General features: G+C 44.5%; 1 protein-coding gene across 4 annotated transcripts in view; it reads right to left on the bottom strand.

Annotated features, from left to right (window-relative positions):
* Positions 1–5,463: 5,463 nt before the first annotated feature.
* Positions 5,464–12,276, bottom strand: part of LOC8040254 (solute carrier organic anion transporter family member 5A1) — a 667,105-nt gene continuing 660,292 nt past the window's right edge. For all 4 annotated transcript variants that reach the window (XM_042291979.1, XM_029974800.4, XM_029974797.4 and 1 more), the window contains exons 14-17: positions 11,159–11,349; positions 10,397–10,461; positions 10,116–10,239; positions 5,464–9,044 (exon numbers count right to left, since the gene is read on the bottom strand). In XM_042291979.1, coding sequence (XP_042147913.1) covers positions 8,702–9,044; positions 10,116–10,239; positions 10,397–10,461; positions 11,159–11,349 — 723 coding nt within the window. In that variant the 3' untranslated portion in view covers positions 5,464–8,701. The remainder of the gene's footprint in view (positions 9,045–10,115; positions 10,240–10,396; positions 10,462–11,158; positions 11,350–12,276) is intronic.

Genomic DNA, 12,276 nt, shown 5'->3' with positions numbered 1-12,276 from the left:
AACCAAATTTGCATATAAAAATATACTCCTTCGGCTGACCCCAGAGTTTTTCCTAGCTCACATTATCGTACGGTCCCTTGATGTCCAAGTGAGCTAACCATAAAGGAGTTTGGATCGTCATTGCTATTTCTATGCATTGAGTGGTGACGAATAAGTTATCTTCCAGTCATCTATCTCTTCGTAATCCATTCTGGACCTCACCCAGTATTTGCATAGCTAATCTGTACAGAACTGAAGTTACCGTTATCGGGCGATATGATTTTATGTTGTCTTTGTTTCCTTTGCCTTTATATAATAGTCTTATTTTACTTGGTTTCTCATCATTGGGTACCTCTCCTCCCATAACTACTTGGTTAATCACATGCCGTAACTTCAATTTGCTTGTTTTTCCTAGTGTCAACGAGTTCCATCGGGATGCCGTCTAGGCCTGTCGCAGTACCTGCCGGGACCTTCCTTTCTGCCTTGTCCCATTATTTTGTAGTCGTCTTTATCGGTACACAATTCTGTTCCTCCTCTGCACTGCTGCTGACCTTGCTATTCACTGTCTCCCTCTGCTCAAGCTGGGAGAAAGCCTCTTCGATTGTCTGCCTAACATATTCCCGTGCCTCTTCCCCCTCCACACTCCCGTGTGATCAGTAAGTGTTGGAAACCCTCTGTCTTTCTCCCCTGCATTTCGCCGCATTCCTATCTTTTTTATATATTTCTATCATCCACTACACTTCCCAATTTTGGCCTATGTTAAAGCTGATGCTTCCTTTTTCCGCTCTTGGAAGTTCTCCTTAAGCTGGCAAAACTCCCCTTTTCTTTGCCCACCTATGCTCCGTAGATGCATCTTGGCGCCGTAATATGGCTGCTTTGACCTCCTCATCCCACCAGCTTTTTTGGTTTGTGTCTTGGTTTTTGCTTTCCTTTTTGTTTATTTCGATGCTTCTCTAATTCTCTTTTATAGGTTCTTATTAGATCCTCATACGTCCATTCTCTTTCTGGTTGTTCCGATACTCTGTTCTCAATGCGTTTCGATACTTGTATTTGAGCTTCACTTAGTTTCGGCTTACTTGCTCGTTCTGAGCTTGCTGTTCTGGTCCGGATGCGCCAAATTTAATCTGAATTCTTTTGTGGTCACTTCCTAAGCTTTTTGTACCTCCCTACTCTATTTCCACACCTCCTAACCTGTCACACAGTTTGAGGGACATGAGGCAGTAGCCTATTGTTGAGTGCGAGTTGCTTCGTTCCCATGTTATTCTCCCGTCGCATTTTATTGTGCATTAACACTAGGTCCATGGCATCACAAAAATAGTCTAGTAGCTTTCCGGTTGTATCTGTGAATCCATCAAACTATTCTCAGTGGGCATTCATGTCTCCTATAATTATTTTCTGATGAAGGCCAATTTCTCTGATGTCCCTCGATATACAAGTAAAATGTTCTGTATTTTCCTCCCTTGAGTGATTTCCTGTTTTCAGGCAAGCAAACGCCCGAAGGGTGCTCAGACCTGTTACTTTACCTTTCAGCCATAAGTGTACTCTGCAGCTTTCCTTCTCTCTTTTCCAGTCTTGTCCTTAACTAGCACGCCTAGGCCTCCGCCTTTGCGTTCATCTCCCCTCCGGTTGCATCCCATCCATGAGTGGCCTGGTATGCATGGTGGTTCCTCCTCATCTCTAAAGGCCCGTTCACACACTTGCGGCCTCATAGAACTAATCATGATGTAGAAAACCCGAGACTGTGGTAAAAGCAGAGAAACTTGGTCGAAGAAGAAAGACAGGGGAAAAGAACGTCGCTTCGATGCCACTCGGAAGTAGTTCCAAAAAGTTTCTCAAAATGTAAAGTTTTTTTTTTTTTTTTCTTGTAATAGTTGTAAGTGAACGTGCAATGAGTCATTTTGAGGGGTCATAGCAGTTCTCCATTTAGATAAATCACAGCCTTTCCAGACTCCGGTTGGAAAGGAAGGGGGTCCGTGTGTTTGTTTTGTTCAAGGCACTAAGCTTTCAGTTCGGGATTGAGGTTACTGTTTACGATTGAGGTGAAGGCCAGTGTGGGTAGGACTGTATAGATAACAAAGGTTGACCTTGTGACGTCGGTGGTCGGTGGTTAGGTTGTGGACGTATATAAGACATTGGGGAAATAAACGCAATAGCTGAGTTTGAGACGTTCTTTTTCCCCCGTCTTTCTTCTCAGACCAAGTTTCCCTGCTTTTACCACAGTATCGGGTTTTCTACATCATGAATCCATGATCAACATCCACCAGCTCGCCTGCGCACTCACTGTTTTTTTTTTCATCTTAGAACTAGGTGCCTTGAAACCTCTTACGAGAGGAAACACTGGCGCCATCCATTGGGTAGCTGTATAAACTTGGCGGTCGGGCATATTTTCTATTTCTCTTGCGCATCCTTTCTTTCTTAGCTCGAAAACCTTTTGCCGACGTTATAAACGAGCATTTCTTATAGGTATTACGCACATTTGACCTCGAAAATTCCGCAAAACCTTCGCTCTTGTGAAATGCAGTTGCAGGGTCACCGCATAGATGGCGCCAGCGTGCCAGTGTGTTCGTCTCTCCCTGTTGCTCATGCGGTACTCGCCATCCGAATGCAGCTCCGGAGTTCCCGGTTGGGCCGATAGGGGCGCCGCGTCGCTGGCTTCTCTCTTGTACGTCCATCCAAAGAGCAGATTCGTAGGTCTACCCAGCCGACTCCGACCAAACTGTTATGCTCATATTCGCCGCTATGATTTTCAGCGCAGGCGACGTGTATATGATCTTCGCTACCGAAAGCGAAGCACTCTGGGCTCTTCCGACCAATCAGTAAGAGCGAAGGGAAACGACCGTTTTTGTCTTTTTTGTTTTGTTTGCGCTCGCTCGTCACTCCAAGCTTTCAAACCGTTCCGCGCGTGCTAAAATCGAAAGTGCGGATTATACGGCAGTATGCAGTACGGTGCGACGCTGCTGCGCGCTTTAATAATTAGAGATGTACGTCTCTAATTTGACAGAGATTCTGCCGAGTGTTTTGCGTGCCTCATGACGGCGTATTACGGAGTCTACAGCGCGGCGAAGTAACCTCGGAGTGCTCATTCTTCCGCTTTCCAACAGACGACAGGTGAACTTCTATATCAATTTTTTTTTTTTTTTTTTTTTTTTGTCAGCGTTCGAAACTCGACTTTTCCATCAGAGCATCGAAATGGATTGCGTATGCAAATCGCCAGGACTTTGGAAGCCTGCCCGGGCTGCCCGGCTTGCCGACGAGCAAGCTGCGCCAGCGTCGTTTGTGCAGCGAGCACTTCGGTGCTACCGTTGCTACCGTGTTTGCAAGTTGTGGGAAGATTCGTTTGTGGAAAAACGCGTGCCCCACCGTTCTTGTTACGAATCCGTTGCTGCAAGGACTTTCTCCTTTGGGTGAGTTGCTGTTAATCTTCAGTTAATTTGACAGCTTCGTGTTTATATGTTAGGATAGAGTACCGATAAAGCACCTACAGTCAGAGATGTAGACACTCCAAAACAGTAGTTTCTTTCTTTATTAATTGCATTGCCTATTGGCGAGTTTGTTTATGGTTTATTTATTGTTTATTCTTATGCAGCTCACCTGCAAGCCTTTTCCTTTATTTCGGCGTTGATTTGTTTGTTTGGGTATTCAGAAGTTTAGTTTGTGGGAGTTGTTTATAGAGCATTTAGATAATTCGATGATAAGTGCTTTTCTCTTAGTTTGTACATTAATGTAATTAATTTCGTTTTACATGTTTGACAACTTTACTGTGTTTACTGCCTACTACAGTTCTTGGTTCCCCTTTGAGGGCGGTGGACTGCCGACGGAGTTTGTAGATGCGTGTTTGAAGTACCGCAGCTCATTTGAATGGGGTTCAATAAAAAAATACATTTCAATGAACGTGCTGTTTCTGTTTGATTGCACTGGTAATATCACGTGAAGCGCAGTTGTTGTGAAGTATATCGCGCGCGGCTCGTCTGCTAGACCGGTGCCGTGCTGGCCGCTCACAGTGGCCGGCGCGGCACCAGCCTAGCAAACAAACCAGAAAAAAAAAAAAAAAAGAGAACCCGGGCCCCCCCCCCCCCCCCCCCCCCCCCCCCCCCCCCCCCCCCCCCCGGGTTCTTTTTTTTTTTTTTTCTGGGGGGAAGGGGGAAAGGAGGAGGAGGACGGAGGGCGCACGCCAACGGCAGTGGTGGCGCCATCTGGCAGCCTTTCGAGACCAATTTTAATCTCCGACCAGACGTATGTTCGCCTTTCTGCCACTAGCGCCTCGTGGCGCTAGTTTTTCCTTACCATGGTGGAGGCTACAGCTGCACTCGGCTGGTACTCGCACCCAGGAGCTTCCCCAGACTCTGCTACCGGGAAACCGGCGACAACCGGTGCCCTCCGCGTTCTGTGGTTTTGAGAGTGTACGTCAGTGCTGTCCGACTGCGCTGGGCTATGGGTTTCCCCCTCAGTGGGCTGTGGCAGCCTGCGTAGGTGCGATTCCGGACGCTGATGGCAACTTGTACTGTTTTTAGGAATACATGGGTTGCACTGACGTCACATCGCATACTTTTGACCAGCATTCACACGTGCGGTATAAAGGTGAGGGAAGCCGTTAGTGAGAATTTTCAGTGACGGGTTAATCTTCTGGGAGGAGAATAGCGGCGCCTGTGCAAATCCGGGAGGCATAAAAGAGGGTCCTGATAAGACGGGAGTTCGTTCTTGCCCTCTTCTCTGGTGGTCAACCGAGCGTTCTTTGAATGACGTCACGTGCAACACATGTATAATAAAAAAAAAAATGAAAGCTATTTTTTGTGAGTCAGTGCGCAACCGAGCAAATACAACAATATATATATATATATATATATATAATATCTTGGGGCTAAGTAGGCGGGAAGGCTTTTCGGAGATTATCTCAAGGGAACTAATCCTCAATGAACGTCAAACGGCCCGCGTCGAGGACTGATTTGCATCAAATATGCGGATGAATGAACGGTACTTGTCTTTGCAAGCTTAGACGGTAGACCATGGTACCAAGTAATGATGAGAGCATCATAGCGGCTTACGTCAAAACAAGAGACACAGTTGCACCAGCCGAGAATTATATATCTTTCTTCGAACACGTTACCGTGTGCGTGCATCAATTTTCTGCGATTCCTCTCGTGGCAACAGCTCCTCCGGATTCATATTATCCCGAACGAAGCGAGCAGTACACTACACTGGCATACTGATATCGGTTGCACTAGTTTATCCTAGCTGCTGTCTGCAATCTGCGGTTAAACACCGGCACATTCGGTAAAAGTGTCATTTACTGCTTTACGCGTCCTCTACTGCAGTGCTAAACTGGCAGCCGTGAAACAGAGTTCATGAAACTTCGTCACGTACGTAGGACGATATGACCAGGCATGTTCGTCCCCAACTCAGGTGCGTCGGTAAGCTGGTAAAGTTAAGTACCTTTGTTTTGCACTCGTTTCAAATGTCACAATGTCTGAAATGAGCATTACCAGGTTTGTGGTTCAACAGTAGCCTTTTAATGTCCTGCTATTGTCTTGAGAACTGCAACGACATGCAGCCTCGCTGAATTAGCAGTCCCGAGTGTCCACCCTACTTGCACAGATGAAAGAAAAGTAACCAGTAATGCATGAGATTAGGAAGACAGCAATATCAAATCAGAACCTTGTTTTTTGCAGCACTATCCCCTCCCTTCAAACAGGTACTGAATCTGAAAAAGAAGTCCAGTACTGTCTGCCACAAGTCCCGCTTGGAAAAAAAAATGTTACTGATTATGAAAAAGCATCTAAAAAGACACTGCCAATGAAAGAAATGGAAGTGGCGAAATTCAATAATGCAAACGCCAGTAGAAACAAGAGCGCCACCCATTGTTTCGAGCACTAAATAAAAGAAAAATATATCTGAATCAATGCATAAACACTAACCCAAAATAAATAATTTCATTTACAGTGCAAGAACATCTCAAATAAAGTGCCACACATAAGCTCTAGCATTTTCCAACTTTGCAAATGGCAAAGACACTTACACGTATGTAGCTAAATAATCTTACTATAAATCTGTAGGCTGTAGGCTATTTATCTCAAATAAACAATCCCTTTCCTAAAAAAAAAAAAACTGGAACAATACAGTTTGTACAACAAACACAAAAACTAAGACATTTTATCTGATGCCTTTTTTCCTAAGTGTAGAGAAAATGGTGCACTGCTTTTTTTAGCATAATAGGTAACAAATCACTTCGTTCTGCCAAGCACATGCAGATTATGGATGGGTGGTTTGTCTATTGCACTTTGCACATCCTTTGAATTCCTAAGAAACTTCAGGTTCCTTTCAAATGATACGGCCAACGACACAGCCCGCGAGGCTTTGAAGCATGCAGCCCTTCCTGCAAGTCCTACCAGTTGTGCACATTGTCTGTACGCCCCACTCTGTCAAAATATCTGCTCTACTTATTTTACAAAGGTGCACCCATTATATTTGATGATGTATCACATTATGTTAAAACAACAAAGTCTGAACCCAGTCAGTGAGATTTCCTTTCTGGACAAAGGGCCACAGGAAGCACTAGAGTTTCACAATGTCAATGTCAGTGTGGTACAGTCAAGTCTCACCAATGTAAAAATTTGCGCGTGGGAAGACCAATTTAATAATCATATGAGATACTACTTGCGATAATTAATGAACTCTATGGCCCTTTCACAAGTTCCGACAAAATAGTGGTATTTCAATGTGTCCACATACACAAAAGTTCATATTAACGAGACACGACTCACCACGTGAGTGCCTTTGAAACTAAACCTAGCAATGCATGCGGTGCCCACAAATAATATTTAAAGAAACCTGCAATATTTTCCCAGACCACCTCTGGATCTGTAGAAGGCAGGATATATTGCATTAATTAAGTACAAACTGCCATATAACAATTGAAAAAAAGATTATTTGAGGTACCCAAGAGGAACCGTGCAACTACAAATAAAAAGTGTCTCATAAGTAAAAAAAAAAAACACGACAATGCAGCGTTTTTCTAGAGCAAGCAGTGTTTCAAGGGGAGGGCACCAACAAGCCAACATTAAAATGTAACCACACAAGACAAGGCAATTAGACACTTGCAGCAAAGGAAACTGTCTCAATAGCAACTGTGGTCCACTGCACCATGAGCGTGACTGAAAACGACTTCCAGAGAAACCAAGTGTATGATCTTCGAAAACTCGAAATAAAATACTAAGAAGTGATCCCCAGAGAAGTCACGTCACCAGAAATATACAACTTCATCTAAACAAATAAACACTTAATAACAAAAGGACAGGGTGTGCAATCCTTCAAATTACTGGCCGCAGCACCACCGGCTAGTCAATGCTTCTCCTCACATAAGCAGTGCCGTACCACACAACAAAATGAAAATAGATAAAACGGTTATAATCTCCCTAGTAGGTAAGGCAACATCAAAATCGCAGTCACTTTGTCTTTGCAAGCACACATGCAGATGCAATTTTGTCGAAAGTTCACACTTTGCACAGTAACTTCTGCATCCTGCAGGTAGTCTCTTTTCCTCAGCACCACTGCTCCGCAAAGAAAGCACCTCTTCCATCTCATCTTGGTACTCAATGGTTCCTTGGATTTGGTGTGGCTCCATGCCATGCTGGTTACAGTGCAGGCTATTCAGCATATTGCTGAGTATTTGGAAAACCCTGTTTTAGATTGACCCCTAGAGGGCTGCAAACAGATAATAGGTAACACAATGCTGCTTCTGGGCCTGAGGTAAGTTTACAAAAATGCTGCATATATGCCACAGGTAGTCCAACAATGAGTCTTGCTCTGTACTAATGTTTGTGACAAATGTATTTTTTTTTTGGCCTCACTCTATACCAATGGCAAGCCTGCCTACTATTGGTCCTATCTCATGTCCTGCTGAGCACAATAAATTAAACGTAAGCTCACTCTAGGTATTATCTCTGGCTACATTATCAGGCACTTTGTCCCTATATAAAGCCCCAATACAACAATGTGAATGCACCACCATCACATTATACAATTGTCATCCTCTATCAAGGGTGTGATGCATTCATACGACGAAGAATTTAAAAATGAAAAGTATACTAATACAGTAGTAATTGGAATGCCACAAACAAAATGCAAAGGAATACAATGTTTGGAAGATGATAAAAACAGATGAGATACAAAAAACAAGCATAGCATTTAGTGAATTTGGTTTAGGAAAAAACAAAACAAAAAAAAACACTCCATTTGGCGTGTTCCCGATCAGTGAAGAATGCCTCTTCCAAAACGAGTTACGTAAATGACAACAAAATCCAAATCCCTTTTCAAGTTGGGTTCCTTGCAGCTACTGATTTGTACCATGTGTTGTGTTCAGCAGAATGTAGCTTTCATACTGTTACCCGCTTACTCTGCATATTTTGCGTTGACAAGACTTGTCATCCTGCAACTACCAGAGAGACCCATAAAAACTTTGCAGCCTCCCTCCCTCCCCATCCAAAGAAAAGAAATGCGAGCTAGGGTGTGAAACCGAAAGGTAATTAGTTGTAACTTTTCACCTATGCCAGCGTAATTGACAAGGAATTTATTTTTGCGGCAACCTCGATAAGACAAACAATCTTTGCCTGAAGGATCAATGTCCGGAGTCCAGTTAGTAGTACCAATACGTTCTACTCGCTCTCCCTCACCCAAGGGACATCGACACCTAAACAGCCTGCACTGCACCCAGCCATCGGAGCATGTCTCAACAACTCGCATCTTGAGGTTTTTCTGGGAGATCTCTGAGAAGTGGCTGCGAGTGGCGTTCCCTCTCCTCGTGGTCCGGAGAGGCCATGCTTCCGCCGGCGGCACCCTCGAGATCTTCGGCACAGTGGTGTCCGAGCGGAAGGACGTCCTCCTTCTGCTCGGCGTCGCCCCAGCCGAGGGAAGAGAGACGGTCCAGCGAGACGATGGACGACACGATCTCGCCCACGGTCAAGGGCGGCGCTTCCTTGAGTTCCCGCTTGTGCCGCCAGGTGATGAGCAGCCAGTCGAGGAAGAAGAGCAGCCCCGCTGCCACTTTCAGCCCGGAGCACACGGCTATGTACCTGGCAGCAAGGAATATTGCGCCAGGTCAGAGCCACATACCTTTGTTATGTGCACACTGCTTCGCGTCTAAAAAAATATATATATATTTCCGTGAAATTGGAGTATGAAGGACCGTTTGCAAGGGCGAGTGCCGTGAGGTAGCTCTCGAACGAGTCCAACACTTGCATGGTCGTTAAGAAAGACAACCTGGAAACTGCATCGCCAGAATTGGACGTCCTTAGCTGTAGCTTATTCTCAAGTAGTACATGCTGTCCGAGAGACATTTAAATTAGGCATGCTATGTACAAAATAGAAAGCGCGTAAAATATGTATAAAGTGTATGTCTGTTGATCACATTTCACACGGTTCGAGCACAGAAATATATGAAGTGCCAACAAACAACAGACTGTAGCCAAGGTCCCTCATGCATGTCCTTCCAGTTCCATAGTAAAATGTGTATTAGGAAGTGCAAGTGTGGAGAAAAATCCCTAAGAGCTGTGGCATTAAAAAAAAAAAAAATGTTTGCCAACATCTAATTGATTTATCTGAATACTGTAGCAATCAAATGTGAAGACCTACCCTCCCCCGGCTTCTAAATCGTTTTTCTGAAGTCAACATAGAAACAATGAGCGAGTCCCCCAATTTCACGAGGGCACTTAAGACTTCTTAGGTGTAGGAATGCAAAAACATTCGTATACATAGCAAATTCCTACAAGCTGCGTGCCCCGCTATCCTCTGCAGAGGCCGGCCGGGCAGCCTCTGTGGACGCCGGCCAGCCGGGCTCCGAGGAGCGGTGGGTGTGCGCTGCTACGGCAGTGCACGGGAGCAGCACCAGGAGTGTGGGGTGGCGCTCCTTGAAACTATCCGGCGCGCGGGATGCGTCACAGCTATTTTAAGAGCCACTTCACAGAGGGAATTTCTTTGCCGTTTTTCGCAGTTACAGACAACGCCGGCTTCGCTCCACGGGACAGTTAATGCTTTTGTATTAAAAAGCATTAGGCACTATTAGGGGCTAACTGCCAAGAAAGGCACAAAAGAGCCCATTGCTTTCTGAAGAATGAGCGCACCAAGGCTGGAAGAAGTAAACATACTTTAGCCTAAACTGTTCGATGTTGTAAACTAAGCAGAACCCTCCAGGCTTGCCACAGTGAGCCTTCCGAAGAATGCAGGACGAGTCAATCACATTTCCAAACATGATGGGAGCTGGGATGTAACCTGCAATTAAAGGCAAACAACATGACACATTTCCTCCGACAAGACCTTAGACAAGAATGTTTAGAAACGAACCACCCCACTTGGGGATGAAACCATCAGACATTGTTAGGAGCAAGCATTAATCTCCAGACAAATTAAATGAAGCTGAAAAGCTTACCAAACAGCCGGAAAATCACAAACTGCATTCCCAGAGCAAATGACCTCTCTTCTTCACTGACAGACCTAGGAGAGAGTGGAACTGAGTTAACTTTGTAATATGTCGCAAAACAAACAGACTAGCAAAAAACAGTTCCTGACTGGGTGACAGTCAAGTCAATATTTACATTATGGGGAAGGACAAATTTCAAGCACATTAATTTGAGAAAGAGGCCAGTGGACACAAATGCATCCTCCTTCACTGGTGCCTCTGAAAATTCTATCTTTCTAGCTCTTCAAGTTATGTGCCTCTTAATTTTGTTTTCTGAAAAATCTGTAGGGATGCCGTCTCCCACGACATCCTTGAAGCTGTGGCAGGCATAACGCCTTTAAAAGTAGTGTTCATTACCAAGTAAAAATCATCTGCTGAAAATTATGAGTGAGACTTTTCCACAGAAGGTACATGAAAGCTAAAGGTAGCCTACAACAAAACTGAAAGAACTGCCACTAATATTTTGCCCGCAACCCACAAAAAGCATGCAAATGTGTGAAGGCCTTACGCACAGTTGCGTTCGAGTACATTTTACTGCACTGTGTCGAGAAAAGGCCACAGGCCACTGGGACATTCGTGCTTCGTATAAAGCGAAGAAACCAATTTAAGACGTAGTAGCTTGGGACGCGACATACGAAGCACGGGTGTTCCTGCTACTCGCAGTCGAAGGGCAATCAAATGAAATTGTGTGTATGGACCTTAACAGGTTTGCCAAGGAAAAACACTACTTACCGTAGTATTATCATCAGCAATGGCATCTGAGTGATGGAGACGACCAAAGTCATAGCAAACAGAAGAACCATGAAAGGTATGAAGGCAAGGCAAGGCTGCGGACAAGGTCCACTTGTTGCCAATGGAACCGCCGTCACTTCTGGGCTCACCGTCACATTGGGCACAATACAGGCACATGAAGTGTAGTTGAGCTGCACAGAATAAATGAACAAAAAATGCACCATGCAATTCACATGTGCAAATGTACTGTTCAAGTCTGACTGACACTGAACTAATTATAGACCTGTTTCCAGTATGAAGGAAGCATGATGAGCAGTTGCGAGAAGTATCTTGGTCAATTAATATGCAAGTGCATTATAATCGTTTCGAACAGTATTCAAAAAATTTTTCATATATATGTATGGTGCGCCCCAAACTTAACGCTGCCATGAGACGATCCGGTTTCTGCACTTTTTGAGCTATTCCTGAACCTAGCGATCGAATTAGTTGGTGAAGACTTGCGTCCTCGATGAAACCCAACCAGGGGAAGGAATTCCAGTAGCTGCAGTGACCAATTTATCTTTGGGTAGCATGCAATAGATTAATATTTGCGTAACCGAGTGGCGGCGTTAAGTTTGAGGGGCACTGTACCTTGCCCCACACAGAACGGTAGTCATAGTCATGAACATTCTAGATTTTCTCACTATAAAGAGTATAACTGTCATGCTGCTGCTGAAGAAAGCACTGGATGAGGTCAAATGGCTCTATCACGTCATTTATGCTCTGGAAACAAGAAAACGGGTGGATTTATACTTGTTCTCAGACATATTGAGTAGCCCTCAAATCAAACAGATATAATTGGATCTAAGAATATTAGAAGTGGCAAGGGGCATGCTACTATGTAGGTAAATACCAACATATAATCTTTACGCATTTCATTTCTCCATTTACGTCACCTCTCAGGAGCACCAGGCCTGTCAAACAGATAACTGACATTTACATGGTACTTTGCAGGTGTTATGCCCATTTCAGATTACATAGCTTATCCCCCTGGTTCATCCCTCTGTTCACAATCAAAGCAAAGAGAGCATCAAGAATTCTCTGCTAAAACATATTTCACAGGTCGGCCCCTAAGGAAG

Source organism: Ixodes scapularis, unplaced genomic scaffold (genome assembly GCF_016920785.2).
Source record: "Ixodes scapularis isolate PalLabHiFi unplaced genomic scaffold, ASM1692078v2 PGA_scaffold2__306_contigs__length_199485367, whole genome shotgun sequence".
In the NCBI taxonomy this organism is placed as follows: Eukaryota; Metazoa; Arthropoda; class Arachnida; order Ixodida; family Ixodidae; genus Ixodes; species Ixodes scapularis.
The sequence above is the reverse complement of the archived record's forward strand: the minus strand, read 5'-3'. Positions and strand labels throughout refer to the sequence as shown.